This window comes from Castanea sativa, chromosome 9, assembly GCF_040712315.1.
Source record: "Castanea sativa cultivar Marrone di Chiusa Pesio chromosome 9, ASM4071231v1".
Taxonomy (NCBI): domain Eukaryota; kingdom Viridiplantae; phylum Streptophyta; class Magnoliopsida; order Fagales; family Fagaceae; genus Castanea; species Castanea sativa.
Window position 1 is genome coordinate 6,967,533 of NC_134021.1, and position 18,513 is coordinate 6,986,045.

The following is an 18,513-nucleotide window of genomic DNA, read 5'->3' on the forward strand; positions in this document are numbered from 1 at the left end:
ATCGCCCGGTTGTACGAACGGTGTTAGGAGCGTCCGGGAGGTCACGGTCGTCCAAAAAATGGCGCCGAGCTACGTTGATCCTCTTCCGTCTTCGGTCGCCCGCAATAATGGCGTCCTCTATCTCTTGGAAGTCTTTGGAAAGGGGAGTGTATCCGAGAATGAGGTGAGCCGCCCGGAGTTGTAAGTCTTCGCTAACGAACACCTCGGAGCGAAGTACCCGGTTTAAATCGGCAACGTTACAGTGACTCGGGCGAGGACGTACGTGCTGCTTATCTGCAAAAAAGACGTCAAAACAAACAAACCTGGTTAGATTCACACAAATATTTAACAAGTCTAAGTAAATACAAATACGCATTTTTGTGTGTGTGTTAGGAGAAGTTGTGTTGTGGGGAGATTAATCCTACGGCGTCGCACCTGGATCCCCCCACCGAACCGGGCGATGAAAGCCATCGTGCCGGTTCCGGACACGATCAAGTAGTCGTCCTTCATGCCTTTGTTTGATTTGGGCGGACGGGAGATTAGCCTAACGGTGCTAGACCGAGATTTCATATAATAACCTACTTTAGAAAGTTTGTGGGACTCATATAGGAACACGACATCGTGCCATGTGAGGTTTAAACCCATCTCGCTCGTTTAGAGCATCTACACTACCTAGAACTCTAAAAACGTTTGGAAGGCATTGGTCGGGACACAACCTGTGGTTGCGAAGGTACTCCCTCATTACGGGTTTCATTGGAAGGGTCATCCCACCCTCTATGAAGGCTATCATAGGGATGATAACCTCTCCCTCTTTCCTAGAACCGGCCACGGCTGTTGCCGGGCAGTATTCTAACCCTACGTCGCTGGGAATATGGTATTTGGCTCTAAAGCCTTCCATCCCAGCGGCGGTATCAACTAGACACTTGAATTTTCCCATTACAGAGAGACGATAGACTAAACTTTAAAAGGGAGAGTGTTTGTATTGATAGCCGAGGACAAATATTGAGGAGAAAAGGTTTAAAATAGGAGCAAGAACTTACAAGGTTCAAGATGTGCAAATCTCCACGGTTTTCTGCAGAGTAAGGTATGATGGCTGATGTCTTGATGGGATTACCCCCTGAGGAATTAAATGAAGGTGCGGGTTCCCGAAGCGTCACGACGTGCGAAAAGGCGGCCTCGAAATTATGTCTGTCCCGCCTAAAATTTCGTGGAGTAATGAGAACCGTTGGATGCCCATCTCACCGTTGAACGTGGGAGATAAAGAGTAACTTACAGTAATAAATGCGCGCGTTTTCGAAAATAAAACCGCCAAGTGTCATCTTCTGGGACGCAAAACGACTTCCACACGTGCCATCACTTATAAAGTGTGTAGAACAGGTTCTCGTCGGATCAAAACCCTAATTTTCTCCTCGGACGTGGAAAATTAGAGTTTTGAGGGGCTATTGTGGGGGGTAAAAAGATCCTGATGGGAACATGGGCCTTTTGGGCCGTGTTAAGGAGGGCCGACCTGACCCTGGGTTTGGAAATTGTTAATACTATGGGTTGGCCCATGCGCCGAGGGTCCGAGGACCAAGCCGAGGGTGAACTTACCCTCGGACCGACACCGCAGAACCCGGACTTCATGGTACAGTTAGGGAATGACTCGGTCAAGACCAATGGTTAAAAGGGGTGAACCCTTGAATGCCCCGAAGCACCAGTGTTGAAGAAATGTCAAAGACAAAGGCTGCTACCTCCACATTAAAGACCCCGCACCTACCACCCCGGCCGCATTAATGGGAGGTGACACTTAAACAAAGTGGAAGGGAAACTTCTAGTTACCGTTCAAAGGCACTAAGAAAAGAAATATCTATACTAAGGGAGGAGTTGGGGGCAACACGTGTATAAAGTATTAAGAAGAAGAGTATTTAAAGAGGGACCTAGAACAGAAATGGGGACGGAACTTTTTGTAACCTAAAAAGAAAAAAGACAAAGAGAGCGATAATATAAGAACAGCTCTCGGCTTACGTCCGAGGAGACCTATTTACATTACTCTTTGCTGTTTCCTAATACTGGCAATCTTTAGTTTGTCATTTAATCTTCACTCACTTCTAACCTGGGTTTCAAGCCCACTCTCTACAAATTTTCATTGTTTAAGGCTCATTGGGCCTGAGCCCATAACTGTTCTTGGGTCCAGGTGCAATTGTGCACTTACAGTTATAGTGTCTTTTTTTTAGCAATTTTTCTTACTCAATACTCTAAGTTTGCATTCTGTCATTTTAGTTCTCTAAGTATCAAACATCTCAGTCCAATCCTCCATTAATGCATCATCCATATCTATTAATTGTTAACCGAAAGGTGCTACGTTCACAACAAATCATAGGTAGTTAGTTGTTATTGGTTTTAATTTGAATTTACTACTGAAATTACTTTTCTATGCCACTAATAACAACTTGTAATAACCTGTCACATAGGATTTGTTATGAAAATGTTGTGAAAATATTATCGATATAGCATTTTTTATTGTTAAACTACGCAAAACGACACTGTTTTATCCATAATTTAACATTTAATATTTATTTTATTATTTATTTCTTAATTTTTTTTAAAAAACCCAACAATTTTAAAAAACCCCAATTACTCCCACAAATCTCACCTTCGGGTTTCTTGTCTTCTAATTTCATTGAAACTTTAATATCTTCGAGTATTATCACACGTGCATCTTAGCTATCTTGATAAATTCTATTTCTGCTTAGTTTGGTTTTGGTTACTTTTGAATAGTTGTATTCTTTTTCTTTACTTTCTACAAATTTCTGTTGAATGCAGTCAGTGGGTTTTACTACAGTTACTTTGTTTGACATCGCTGCAGTCTGGTTCCTACCTTTTGGACTGTGCTTATGTCTCATTTCTCTCTGTTGTTTTTGTTGCAAAAGGGAGGCTTGCGGTTATTCCAAAATAGCTTATGTTCTTTCTCTTATCTTTCTCATAATTTTCATAATAACAACCACATCTCTCTCTCTCTCTCTCTCTCTCTCTCTCTCTCAGGTTGGTGTTAAGTTGAACTTTTAAACCCAGAAATTAAAATAACCCCATATTAAGAGATCAAGAGGGAGAAGGAGATCGAGGCTGAGACCGAGTTCACCTCTTGGAACGGAGCGGAGCCACTGAGAAACCTTGGAGCCAAGCCACCGAAAACACCCCTCGATCTCCTTCTCCCTCTCGGTCTCTCACCCTCCTTCTTACTCTTGATCTCTCTTTCTCACTCTTTCTCCCTCTTGGTCTCTCTCTTTCTCCCTCTCCATCTCTTACTTATCGGGTTAGGCTAGGGATCTTTGTGTTCTTCAAATGAGGTTAGTGGGGGTAACTGGGGTTATTTTAATTTCTAGGTTTTTTTTTTTAATTAACATTTAAAAAAATTTAATATTAAATTATGGTCAAAACGACGTTGTTTTGGGTAGGTTAGCAGCATATATGGATGGTGAGTTAGCGGAAGATTAGATTGAGGAGGTTTAAAATTTAGAGGATTGAAATGACAAAATGCAAACTTAGATGACTGAAATGAAAAATAATGTAACTTTTTTTTTTTATAGAAAGTTTCAACCTATGGCAAATTTTTTGAGAGGGCGAGTTTTGCATTTTGAGAGAGTTTCAAATCTTCATGGATATGGGTTAGAGAGTGAGTTTTGCAATTTGGCCAAAAAATTATTTATTGTCTCATAATATTTTAATTTTAAATGATTTATTTTTTCTTTAGTTAAAATTTGTATACATCCCTCTTATATATGACATTAAAATCCGATCATCTATATTATAGAAATATTCATGGAACAAAGAAAAAAAATTACGAAATCTAATAAAAATTATGAAAGATGAAAATGTTTAATATAAATAGTAAAACATATGACTAAAAAAAAAATTATTTTGATAGTTTTTTGTCTTATATAATGACAAACATTGGCATAATTAAAAATATATAGTAGTTAAAAGAGTATTAAAATTTAGTCAAAATTTCAGTATTTTTATACATGCATAATATGAGAAACATTTTGGTACTATTTTTATTTATTTTAAAAAAATTTGTATCTTTTTCAAATTATTTTTATCTTTCAATGACAGAGTTTTTCTAAAATATGTACTTAGGTACTGTAAGTACATGTATTTTTCTAATTATGCTTTGTTTTGAGGTCTTCATGTAGAGTTTATATATAAAAAATAGTCAAATACTTAAAAAGGTTCAAATACTCTTGTTTATCAATATATATAATTTTTCCGGAGTTTATTTATATTAATACATTGTGCAAAATCCACAACCTAAACGTATTACTATATGGTAATTTCGCTATATGTAAACTTAGCCATTTCTCTCCCAACTCCCAACTCCCATCGAATTTTCGTTCTCATGTTCACGTATGCAAAGCCGAACACAGGAAACGTGTACCTAATTTTCCTCCAAAAGCTATCATTTTTAGACACTCGTCTGTTTTCTAGAATGTTATATATAGTTACCCAAATCCCACTGTCAAAGCAAACTGGCGATTAATTGGGTTGTGAAACATGAAGCCTCAAAGCAAATCCATATTCATTTCCAATTTGCTAATTGTTGTGATTCTTTTCTCAACAACAACATCAATCACAGCTCAAGAAGTTGGTAAGCAACATACGCACGAACATTTATCTTTTTTAATTTTATTTAACTTGTTGGACTATTTTGTAGTGAATTGCATTGATTAGTGCCATTAAAACACATATCAATATTCATAATATAAATTGTATATATATGGAGCAGAGGATGAGAGGGAGTTTGATTACTTAGAAGGAAGCAAAAAGGGAGTGGAATATTGGGGTGAGCTTAAGGAGGAATGGTCCACGTGTAAAAATGGAAGCATGCAATCCCCCATTGATATATCGATTCTGGAGGTAGGAATAATTCCAACGTTACTGAATCTAAAGAGGAATTACCAGCCTGGTAATGCTACTGTCAAGAATCGAGGCCATGATATTATGGTAAGGAAGTCACACTCTTCATGTATATAGGAGTACATATAATCGCAACTCTTCATGTATTACTTTTTAGCTTATAAATCAATAACCTTTTAGTCAAATTATAATTTTCTTCTCTTTTTAAAGGGGAAGCGTAGAGTTCCACCAAAATTAAGGGTTTGGTGAGGTTATGAACTCTTCTATTAATTTGGGGTGACAAAAAAAAAACTTAAAGCACTCATATCAGTAAGTGCTTAGTATAAAGGGGAAGCGTAGAGTTACACCAAAATTAAGGGCGTTGGTGAGGTTATGAATTCTTCTATTAATTTGGGGGGACAAAAACAAAACTTAGAGCACTCATATTAGTAGGTGCATAGTATAAAAAATGTAAAATTTACACAATTTTCCCTAAAATTGACTCACACTAATTAGTTTGTTTATAGTTGTATAAATATACAAAAGAGTTACGGTAATCATGTAAATATACACTGTTATTGTAGTTGTGTATCCATTATTTAATTAATTTTTTTTCTCTCTTCTTACCAAACTCCTCTCTTTTGGTCTCTTTCCATCTTTTTTCCCTCTTTTTGTACAAGACTCCTCTCTCTCTGTACAAGACTCTTCTCCCTTTATATCTTTTTTCCCTTAATCTTTGTTTTCCCTACCTCGGTTCTTCCTCTTCCCCTTCATTCTAGACCAACACCCTAAACCAACCACAAAACTAACTCAGCCGAAAAAACCCAAACAAATGGGTCACATAGTTGATCAGCCACAAGATCAAAATATCAACAATTCAAAGGAACCCATAACTCCTTAATCTTACTTGGTGGGTTGCTAATCTATGGGTTTAAAATTTTTTGGTGGGTTGATGAACCAATTTTTTCAAATGATTGGTGGGTTGATGGAAGCTGGTTGCTTGATGAAGGATGGGTTCATGGTGGTTACTTTGATGATGGGTGTGGGTTGATTCGTTGATGGTGGTTGGTTGCTTGGTGATTTTGGGTTGTGTTGGGTCTTTGAGAGAGAGGGAGCAAGTGAGAGGATTCTAGGGAGAGGGAGAGAAAGTGTGAAGGAAAAACAGGGAGCGAGAGGCTTCTAGAGAGAAGGAGAGAGGTGAAGAAAAAAAAAATGAAGAAGAGTTAATATTTTATTGAAACAAATTTTTAGAATAAAATTTGATGTAAGTTTCTTCATAAAAGTGGTTATGTAAAATGGAAAAAAGTATGTTCTTTTTGGTAAAATAGAGAAATTTTTTTAGAAGAGCTAATACGAATGCTCTTAATATGATATGAAGGTTATGTTAATTGCCAAGAGCCTTATAATATATTCAACTAAAAAAATTGAAGAAGATATTCATTAATGTTGACATAAAAAAAAGGGTTATATTTATTGCTTCTCTATAGTAGCCAGGTATATATAATGGCGTTGCTTCATTTATTCTATCAATCACAATGTTGGTTTAACAACTAGTAGACTTTACCATTGCGCATCCTTGGTGCGGTGGTCACTCTACAAGTATAAGTGCTTGTGGGGTGCAGGGGGCAAGGATTGGGTTCAAATTTCCAGTTAGGAGTTTCACACACACATATACACTTAGATTAGACTAGAGTAGAAATTATATATTGTATAAAAATAAAAAAAGTAGTAGACTTTAGAAATTAAGGGTCCGTTTGGTACATGATTTCAAACACATGTTTTCAGTTTTTAAACAACATTACACGTATTTTTATACACGTATTTTCATACACTTCTTTACCTATACTTATTTCCAAAAAAATTAAAAATTATTGTTTAAACACATATACCAAACAAGTCATAAAGTTCTTGTTTTCAAAATATATATACTAAAAATACTATGGTAATGAATGCAGCTGAAGTGGGCCAGTGGTGCCGCCGGTTCAATAGAGATCAACGGCATAATTTATTATCTACAACAATGCCACTGGCATTCACCTTCCGAGCATTCCATCAATGGCATAAGGTTTCTCTCTCCTTCTATTTGAAATGAAAAGAATCTTAATATTTGAAACTTAATACATTTCATGATTTATATAAAATATTATATTATATTGAAAATGTTAAGGTCTATATAAATTGTAGTGTTACATTATTTAAAATTTTAGATGATATGACGTCACTGTTAGATCCAGAAAATATAATCGTAATTAATTATGAAATTGATTCACTCTTCTCTCTTGACTCTCTTTCTTTTTAAGGTATGAGTTGGAGTTGCACATGGTTCACATGAGCCCAGACATCAAAGGCAAAGACAAAGTTGTTGTTGTTGGGGTCCTCTACAACATTGGTCAGCCCGATCCATTCCTCGCCCAGGTGAAAGATTGATGATTATTGATTCCTTCATGATACTTTTTTTGTTGCTAAAACCTATACTTTTTTTTTCCCTCTACAATTCTTCAAAACTATTTTAGAAAATTACATTTTAAATGGCTATAACAAATTAAATATTGAAAGTTTAAAAAGTAGCACATATAGACTGAAGGTTTAATTTGTACTTTTAAAAATGCTGAGTTTAATTAGTTACACCCGTTAAATTACAAGGTCTCAAATGTAATATTTTACTATTTGGTAATTCAATAATTAGAGGGGAGGGAAGATATAAATCCTAAACGTCTCTATTGAAAACATTTTAAAATGTCAATTGAACTATAAATTAAGTTCCTGATGTAAATATTAATTTTTTAATGAAAATAAAATTTAATTTCAGATCTCTCATATGATGTTAAGAGATTATATTTGTAACCTATTTAACATGTAAGTGTTCGATTGGTAGCCCATTGGTACCAGCACCTTTTATGGCAGTGTTTTGAATTTGAATCTCACTTCTCCTTTCTTTCTTCTTATCTAGTAAGAAAAGAAAAAGGTACTTTGCATATAAGCCAAACAGAAGGAATTGCTTTTCCAATATATATAGTAAAATTGCTAACAAATTACACACTAGTTTTTCTCTCAACCACAATAATCCCACATCAGTAAATAAGTAAATATATAATCAAAATTCAATTTCAGTTTATCGAGGAAATAGTGTCTATATCTGATACAAAGGAAGAGAGAAACGTGGGCTTGATTAATCCGACAGAAATTCAGACGGACGGCTATATTAGTACTTGTTACACATATGTGGGCTCACTCACTGTTCCTCCATGTTCTGAAGGTGTCCTTTGGATCATTGATAAAAGGGTCAGTTTTCATTTATACTATATGCTAATATTTTTATTTTTATTTTAAAAATATTTCCTGGTATATTTTTCAAGGTACCAATTAAAATTTAAAGGTTCTTACGTAAAATTGCATTACCCTCAGGTAAGCACAGTCTCGAGGGAACAAGTTCATGCACTTAGAGTGGCAGTCCACGACGTAAGTTGCAGTTTTAATTAACTCATAACTTTTTTTTTTTTTTTTGAGAAACAAAAAAAAAAAAAAAACTCGTAACTCATATTAACTTAAGGCTCTAATTAACTGAATTGATAATATTTTAATATTGAATAAGGAAATAGAAATTGAATTCAATTTATATAAAAAATTAATTGACATATGGATTTGACAATAAACAACAGACGTTATATATTCAAATTATATATTAAAAGAATTGACATATGGAGCCTGAATTCTATGTATAAAATTGTACAGTAGTGTAATTCAAAGTATATGTGTGATGGACAAATAAACTATGGTGGGCCTAGAGCCCAATGGGCTTGTACACTAATACTGGTTAACCAATTGTGATTTTACTTAATTGCAGTATGCGGAGATGAATGCAAGACCGGTGCAGCCACTCCATGCTCGAGAAATCCAACTTAACATCGCCAAACCCTGAAACCCAAGGCCATGTTTGAAACACTGAATGTGAATTATAATTGGAATGATAATTTTTATTATTATGAATAAAATGTATTGTAATGGAATAACTAAACTTATTTATAAGTTTAGTGGTAAGTTGTAATATCAGAATAAAACTTAAGATATAATGTCGGAAATATTTTACTCATACAATTATGTTTTCTAAAAATAATATTTTTTAAATTTGAAAAAAAAATATTAGTAATTTTTTATGATTTTTTTTTAATTTTCAAAATTGTTATGTGCATATGGAAAGTTTGTTTATTTGAAAATAAGTTAATTTTAAAAATTATAACACATAATGAGGAATAATTATTACAATCATTTCATAGGCGAATATAGTTATTTCTCATTTTAAAAAAGAGTAATGCTACAACTATAAACTATTTTATAATATTTTTACAAATTGTAGATGGGATCAACTTCTTATTAGTTTTCATTTAGACTCACTATTAACATCACTTTTTCATTTACTAATAACTATTCACCACATCGGCAATTTGTAAAAATTTTTGTAAAAAAACTTATATCTCTAGCATTACTCTTTAAAAAATAGCTATTAAAAAGGAACGATTCTTTCTTATTATAAAAATATAATTAAATTATTATATAATTGAACTATGACAGTCTACCAAATGTATTGTAAGGAGCTAAAAAGTATCATTGCACTATTTGGACATGGTCGAGAAGCTTCAATGTGAAAGTGTCATATTGCCTTGTAAGTTTTTGTGTCTCTTGTTTATTGTGTAGCCGTTGCTTATGCAGCTTGTGGCTTGTGCTTTGTCGTTGTTAAATAAACTTACTCATGAAATTAGTAAAAAGGTGCCATCACTCAAAAGTTTAAACAATGATTGCCTAATGTTGAAAATGCTCACCTAATCCAAAGTAACCTTAGTTAAAAAGGGTCAAGCATTCAAAGTTCAAACGATGTTACGATAAAATGAAAAAAAGGGCCAGTCAACAAATATTGTATTGATTAAGGATGAGACCACACAGGAAAATCAGTTGCAGCAATGAGCAAGAAGATGTGGGTGCCACTTGGTCCGTTGGAGGCAGAAGCGAAGGCAATGGAAGAAGCTATGGACTTCGCGTGGAGTATCGGGCTTCAGGACGTGATCTTCGAATGCGATTCGGAAATACTACATGGTGCACTCACCGGGGCCACCACACCTTCTGCAGCTATAGCAAATGTTGTCTTCTCTTGCCTTGCGCGGCTCCAGGACTTCAGATCAGTACAATTCTCGCACGTTCAACGTCGAGGGAATAACCCCGCTCACACCTTGGCACATTATGCCAAAAGATTAGAGACATTTGTCACCTGGGTTGAGGATAATCCATCACCTATTGAGCATGCCTTAGCTCGGGATGTAATGTTTATTGCATGATTTTATAATAAAGCTCAAGTATTTCCTATAAAAAAAAAAAAAAAACTTTTTGGGAGTCTCACCTAAGTAAGGTAAATAAGTAATTTGCTTATTTGTGTGTGTGTGTTTTTTTTTCCTCAAAAATTACTTTCCAAAATAGTGGAGACCATTAAATTAAATATAAGAATGCACCTATTAACAAAAGCCTATAAAAATTAGGTGAAACTGTTTTTGGTCGTATTTGTCAGAATTCAATTTCATTTCTAATCTATTGATTATGCCAATGTACTTATTAAAATTTTGAAAACTACTTAACATCACCCTTATATCACTTTCTATCAAATTTAGTTAACCAAATCATACTAAATACTTCCATTCAACTGGTGATATTAGATTGATAAATATCAAAGTTATTTACAGGTTAACTTATTTAATTTACAAAACAATTTATTGGAAACCATTTGATTTTTAAAATGAATTGGAAAATAAAAGAAGCAAGTGGGACTAGAATGCTAGTTGTAATGGGTAAAACCTAACTCAATACATTAAATTTGTAGGACAAAGTTTAGGTACAAAATTGATTGTAGTCTTAGGCTACAACTTTACTCAATAAAATAAACATTATTACATATTCTGAAAATCTAATTGTTAAATTACGTGTTCTTTATGCTCTCAATACACATGTCAAATTGTGTCAATCAGATAGTATTTACTATATGCTCTCAAGCTTATACTTTATGCATAATTTTAAATTATCAAAAACTTGCAATTTAAATAATTTATTGGTAATATAACTATTGATTTTTAATTTTCTAGAATTGCAAGTATGAAGGATATAAGAAGAAGATATAATCCAATGGTGGTTTTGTCAAAATTCATCTCCAATAAAAAGATATTGAGTAAGGTTGTACCATAAAATTACAACCAATTTTGTAACTAAACTTTGTTCAAATTTATATTACAAAACTTGGAAATAATGATCCCACTAAAGAAAATTACACTTGGAATGCTCAATTGTCTTTCCTTTTATGTAAAAAGGTTGCTTGTCCCTTGAAATGGGGGCCTGAGTAGAGGGGCATTTAATATTAGATAAAGTTTAGTTACAAGCTTAGTTGTAGCAATTAACTATAACTCTCACTAAAAAAATTAATAAAGCTATATATTTTAAAAAATCTAACCATCGAATTGCATATTCTTTATATACTTAACATGTATATTAAATTTCATGCTAATTGGATGTTATTTACCATTTAATTTATAATTTTATTTTTTATACATAATTTTAGATCAACTACAAAATTTTGAAATTTAAACATTTAAATTTTAGACTACAAAATTTGAAATTTAAATATTTAATTGATGACATAGTTATTGACTTTTGATCTTTTGGAGAATTTGCAAGCATAAATGATATAAGAAGAGAATGCAATCTAATGGTAGATTTGTTAAAATTCACATATATAAAAAAATGTATTAAATGAAGTTGTAGCCGAATTTTATCCTTTGATATTTATAGAGGGTTTTGGAACTTTGAACTCCTTAATTCTATTAAGAACTCATGAATAAAACTTACCCTTGAAAACTGACTTGCAAGGAAAGGGTATCCAAGAGCTTATATAGATATGTTTAAGCTTATACTTAAGCAATGTGGAACACTAGGATCATAATAAATTCTCCCTATAAATATTTAATAGTTAATATTTATAGAGGGGTTGGGAACACAAAACTCCCTAGTTCCCCCTACTAATGGGGTGTTTGGTGAAAGATTTTGTTCAATCTTGCTTCCTTTTGTTAGAATCAAGGAATGAGTTAGGTTAGGATTTGATTCTACTATCCCTAGTATGGATTCCTCAATATAATGGGTTACCATGAAGTTGCATGAGATATGGATCTCAGTAACAAGTTGGAAATTTGTAGATTTTATGTATGAATTATGATTCCACTTGGGAAAAAAAAAAGTGAAGCAAAAGATACATAAGAGTTTAGTGGCATCCAAAAACATGAGCATGACAGCTCAAGACTTACACAACCTATATCTCAAAAAAACAAAAACAAAAACAAAAACAAGCAAACAATATACCTTAAAAGGATTAAAATTTTCTAAAATATTTTTTTGGCTAAAACTATCTATCCATTTTGACTAATATTCCACCAAGCAATTTTTCAAATCAAGTCAAATTATATGAGTTCAAGTTATATATGATGTGTCTTAACAAAAATTACATATTTTTTAGACCATAAATTTCTAAAAGATTTTACGGTTAAAATAGGTCAACTATCTATTAATATTGTATTATTACACATTTATGACTTACCCCTCTCTCTCTCTCTCTCATTTATTACAACTAAAGAAATATATAGGTGCATTTGTATGGCAATGGTTAAAGTGCATTTAATGTTGTTTTAAATACTAATATATTTATAAATTTTCAAAAAATAAAGTTAAACCACACAATTTTTCCACCTAAAATTTTGAGGCCACACAATTTTTCACATCTGTTTTTTAGAAACAAGTTTTCACTTTTTTTTTGAGAATCAATTTTTCACACGCACACACAGACACACATAAGTTTGTAGCTCTTTATCCTTGCTCATTAATGAACCACATTAAGATTCTAATTATATATATTTTTTAATTGAGTTTAAATTCTATTCTATACATAAAGTCTCTATTAGAATCTTGTCACACCATATTTTCTCTAAATAGTAGAATAGATAGTTCCATATACAAACATAATTATAATAAATATTTTTTATAATTACCATAATTATATATTAATAAATATCTTAATAAATACCTATTATTATCACAATAAATATCTATTAATTATAATTATCACAATAAATATCTATTAAAAATCATCATAAATAACTATTAATAACTCCCATAACTATACAATTTCATACTTAACATTGAATATTTCATATACATATACAATCAAAATAAATGTCTATTAATTACAATCATAATTATAAAATTTCACATCTATATACAAAATAAAAGTGAATTTTTTAAGATAAAAACTTTTTTTTTTTTAAATAATTACAATATGTTGTTAATCTCATAGTTTTAACTCTTTCCCTTTAGACCCCCAAAAACTTTATGCATAAGGAGGTGCTATTTAGATAAAATTATATTTTATTGAACTTTTTGGTGCATTTCACTGGTTGTTAATTAGTTTACTTTATAGAAATAATTATTTTTTAAAGTCCCTTGATGTCATACCATTGAATCCACGCAACCTTATGGTAACCCACTACGAGATGTTCTCAGTAACAACTAACAACCGTTAATTTGTGTGATTTTATGAATGAATTATGATTCCATTTGGGGCAAAAAAATATTGAAGCAAAAGATAACATTAAAGTTTAGTGTCATCCAAAAATATGTATACATGAGCATGACAGATCGAGATTTATACAACTTACGTTCTAAAAAAAGTCAGTATTATCTTAAAAGGATTAAGATTTTCTAAATTTTATTTTTAACTAAAACTATCTTTCCATTTTAAAATGAGTGAATTGAAATCCACAATTCCTCATTGTTTATATTCGATCTTTTCTTCCAATTCAAATGTTGAAAATTATTATTATTTATTTCTTTTTGTTCTCGGTTTATACATGGGAGTTAAAAACTTCTTAGTAGGTTCTCCTTGGCAAACAAAAACACATTGGCCATATGTGAGTAATACTCCTTTAGTTCCAAATTGTTAGGTCTCTATTTTGCTTTGGGATGTCCCTAATAAAGTCATCTTTGAAAAATCAACATACGAATTTTCTAACATACACTTTAATTTAATTAAAAATTCAATACCTCTCTTTCCTTAAAGTTTTTACTAAGATAGTTTTTGAAGCTGGCACTTATTTATGCAAAATCAATATATTAAATGATGATTCCTTAAAATGTTGGATTTTTTAAACAGTCTTAACAAAATGGAACTAAGGAAGTATTACATTAAATGCCTCAATTAATTAGAAATCTGTATTATGATTTCGTCCTTCTAATGTGATTGACACTGATACAATTTCAGTAATTAATATTTGATAAAAATGGTAGTGCCATCACTATTATTATATAAACAAAAACATTAGATACCTCTCAGGCATTAGCATCTCCAACAAAAACCTCTCCTATTTGACCTGCAATTAGTTTCTTTTAGCACTTATATCATGAAGAATTATAGTTTACCTATCTTCAGTTGTTGGTTTATCTTGTTTCTTCTTTACTGCAGGGAGCCAATACCCATTACAGCTGAAGCTGGTAATGCCAAAGATACTTATTACTTACATTCACGATGCTAATATTTTTGTAGTTGTTCATAATAAGAATTGCCAAATTATTGACTTATTGTTACCTATGATGATGTGATGTTAATTTGAAATTTATGGGACAGGTGAAGAGCCAGAGTTTGATTATATTGAAGGGAGTCCAAAGGGACCCCAACACTGGGGAGAACTTAAGCCAGAATGGGCAGAATGTAAGGATGGGCGATCGCAATCTCCAATTGATATATTAAATAAGAATGTCAAAATTGCCTCAAACACAGGTGGCCTGAGGTTGAATTATAAGGCATCTAATGCAACTGTAAAGAATACAGGTTTTTCTATAGAGGTAAGGACATATCTTATTAGCTCTGCAACAAGTATATCTATGTATACAAAACCTACTTCACACATTTTATTTTTTATACAAAATTTATGATTTCTTGAAGTGTTATATAATGATTGATAGATGAAAAAGTGATAATAATGGTAGACCTATGTTCCCACCAATCATAATTTGGTGCATCAACAAATTTTTATCATAAAAAGATTGTAAAAAAATATATATATATATACTTAACATTGTTCATTATTTGTATAAGCATGACACAAAATAATATTTATGTACAATTATGCATATTGTTGGAGACTAGCTAGACCTCTCTTGCTCTTTAAGAGGGACATCGAAAATTTAAAGAGCTAGTTTTGGCTGATTACTGATTAGACACATCGAAGAGTCACCTTGCTATAAAAATTCTCTACTAACATTTATAGTTATAGTTTGAGAGGTGAAGAATTCAACCGTAATATCGTTTTTATTTTATTTGGTATTGGTTCAATATCAAAATTTCATGGACCCAGGTTGCATGGGAGGGTGATGCTGGATCAATTCACATCGATGGCAAAGACTACCCCCTCCAACAATGCCACTGGCACTTACCCTCCGAGCATCTCATCAATGGCAAGAGGTCTCTCTCTCTCTCTCTCAAAATTAAATGTCTCACTGCCGAAAAATTTCATCTACGATGATTTCTTAACCAGGTATGAATTGGAGTTGCACATGGCTCACATAGATACAACAAATAAAATTTCAGTTGCTCATGCCCAGTTCTACCAAATTGGTGAGCCCGATTCATTCCTGTCAAAGGTGAAGAATCCCATATCAACCCACTTTCACTTCTTCACTCAAAATTGCTTTTAAATGTTTCTAAAACTATTCCATTTGTTTTAATTTCAGTTCACAGAGGAAATAAAATCTTTGGTTAAAAGAAAGGAAGAGAGAGCAAAGGGGGTGATAGATCCTAGAGACTCAAATATGGAAGCTGTCAAGTATTACAAATACAATGGATCACAAACATTTCCTCCTTGTGCTGAAGGTATTACATGGATCATCAATGAAAAGGTACGGATGAACACTTTAATTAACTCCAATTAACTCTTATAATCTTCACATTTTATTTTTCAACTTGACACTATATACCTTAACTTGACCTTGCCTCAGATAAATACTGTTTCAAACGAGCAAGTACAGTTACTTCGTGAAGCTAGTTTCGATGTATGTACTCCATATCTAGCTTAAACTTGTGTTAATTGTTGCTTTATCTTCTTTTTCTTTTCCTTAAATTATATATTTGTCCTTAATGTTTTGATTTTGTTTCAAAATTTTTCTTATAATTTAAAGTTTTGATTTTGTTTCAAAATTATTTTTATAATTTAAAATGATTGACTTTAGTTCCTATACTTTCAAAAAAGTTTTAAAATTTTCTTATGCCCATGAAAAAAAAAAAAAAACCTGATGTGAGAAATTGAATTCATGCCACGTCATCGCCTCCACTTCAACAAAGTGATTTTGGTTTCATAAATTTCATTTGTTAACTCAACAATTTTCATTTATATATCAAATGGTGGTCAAAAAACACCTTTTTGAAACATTTTAAAGTATTTAATTATTTATACAATTTTAAAACAAATCAATGTCTTGATGTAATGATAGGAAATAATTATTATAAAGTGGATGACATAAGATTTCAAATTCTATCATATCAATTAAAAAAAATCAAAAGCCAAATATTAGGGACCTAATATCTAATGTAATTTTCTTTTAAAAAATTAAATTGTTGAAGTAATTGGTTAATTTATTTCAGTACGCAAAGAACAATGCAAGACCTGTGCAGGCTCTCAATGACCGAGAAGTCTTCCGATATTGTTGAGGTAGTCAATGACTAAGAAATCTTCCAACATGGGACAAAGGGATTTTGTCCAAGAAAGAAGTAACTCTTCCTCTCTATGGCTAGCAAAGAGCTTTTATCACTGATCACTGCACAACCAATAATGTCGTAGCCCAGCTTTCCTTTCTCGGGTCATCCTTCTCTCACTTCTTCCATTTAGCTTGGACACCACCGCTCCTCGACGGTGATCTGGACCTCTTAGATCTAGTGGTAGGGAGCTCTTGGTGGAATAATATAGGTTTGATATGGTAGCTTAATTTGCATGAATAGCGGCATTTTGTAATGAACCTGATATAGCAATTGGCATTTATGGGTTTTTTTTTTGGGTACTAGCAGTGTAGGTTTCAAGTAAGAAGGTGTGTACGTAGGTGTTTTTTAAGGTGTTCGAGTGGTGGTTGAAAGACAATAAAGGCTTGGTGTGGTTTGATTGGGTGGTTGATGTTTTGATTTGACTAGGTGAACCAATTTGGGATTTAAGGAAACTTGAAGTGGTGGTGGAGTGACTCTTTGGTAGTAATTAGTGTTTGGTTAAAGCCCTTTTGTTGCTTCGGTGGTTTTGCTTGTGATTGTTTTAATGATTATGGTGGTTTTGATGGAAAATTGAATAGGAAATTGTAGAAATTGTGAAAAAAGGGGGAGAAAACTTTTGTGGCTTTTTAGAATGCGTTTGGATAGGAGGCTGCGTCCACGTCTGGCCAGTTTTTTTTTTTTTTTTTTTTTTCCACGCGCATGTGTCACTGTTCATTGGCCATGAACAGTGATTTTAGGCCAATGAACAGTACTTTTTGGGATGAACAGTAATTTTTACACATTAAAAAATTATTTTTGTACAGTATTTTCAGTTTTCAGCAATAAGTTCTATCCAAACGGACTCTTAATGTTTTATTTTCCTCTCACAAAGATAGACAATTATTTGGAAAAAAAGAAAATTGCATTCTATTAGAATTCACACTGCTAGAATATAGTATATTAGAATTCAAAGTATATTTGTAATAGTTTTACCAAATGCAACCAAAATCAATTTAGCGACGAGTGTCTTATTAGTCCATTAACCAATGGTTAGTTTTAGGCGTGCTAAGATGATGTTTTTATCTTTATGTTATAAGTAGGATTTAAATACATGACTCTTATTTTGAAAATAAGAGATTTTACTTGTGAAATTAATTGAAACTCACATATGGTTATGAATTTGTTGAAATCACAAACAAGCTCGAGGTTCTGCAATGGTGGAGAGAGAGAGAGAGAGAGAGAGAGAGAGAGAGAGAGAGAGAGAGAGAGAGAGAGAGAGAGAGAGAGAGAGAGAGAGAGAGAGAGAGAGAGAGAGAGAGAGAGAGAGAGAGTTGCTTATGAATGAATTCGTGTATATAATTATTGTTGGATATTTTTATAAAAAATATCATATTTATTTTAATACTCATTTATGTGAATTGAGAAAATCAATTATCCCTTAATGTCAGATGCGTTAATTGCTAAATTTTGAAAATTCAAAATTTGAATAGCTATTGTCAATGGCTTTAATTAGAAAATCTCTGAAAATTAATGTGAATTTTAATACCATATATTGCCAACTTTTAGTATAGTTTCCTTTATAAACTTTTTCTTTAAAACGTTTTTTTTAATATATTTAATAGTAACGTTATAGATAGAAAGTATTAGATATTATACAACTATATATTTATATAATTTATTGGGTCAGTCATAAAGACTTCATCTAAATCAAGACCAGACAAGTCTAGATCTGCTTCATCAATGACTGGGAGGACAAAAGGTTCTGTTGGTTCTTGAAGAGTTAAAGTTCTGAGAAATGATGATATCGGGTTTGGAGGGTCAGTGTTTATGGCTAACAGGTTCATATCTGGGGGTCT

General features: G+C 32.4%; 1 protein-coding gene across 1 annotated transcript; it reads left to right on the forward strand.

Annotated features, from left to right (window-relative positions):
• The first annotated feature begins 4,509 nt into the window (after window positions 1-4,509).
• Window positions 4,510-17,194, forward strand: LOC142608672 (uncharacterized). The gene is made up of 16 exons (XM_075780368.1): window positions 4,510-4,603; window positions 4,742-4,959; window positions 6,807-6,916; window positions 7,152-7,266; window positions 7,963-8,133; window positions 8,257-8,310; window positions 8,696-8,758; window positions 9,544-9,631; window positions 9,790-10,165; window positions 14,318-14,418; window positions 14,552-14,769; window positions 15,282-15,388; window positions 15,462-15,567; window positions 15,658-15,822; window positions 15,922-15,975; window positions 16,565-17,194. The coding sequence occupies exons 1-16, from the start codon at window positions 4,510-4,512 to the stop codon at window positions 16,628-16,630; spliced, it is 2,106 nt and encodes a 701-aa protein (XP_075636483.1). The 3' UTR covers window positions 16,631-17,194.
• The last annotated feature ends 1,319 nt before the right edge of the window (window positions 17,195-18,513 follow it).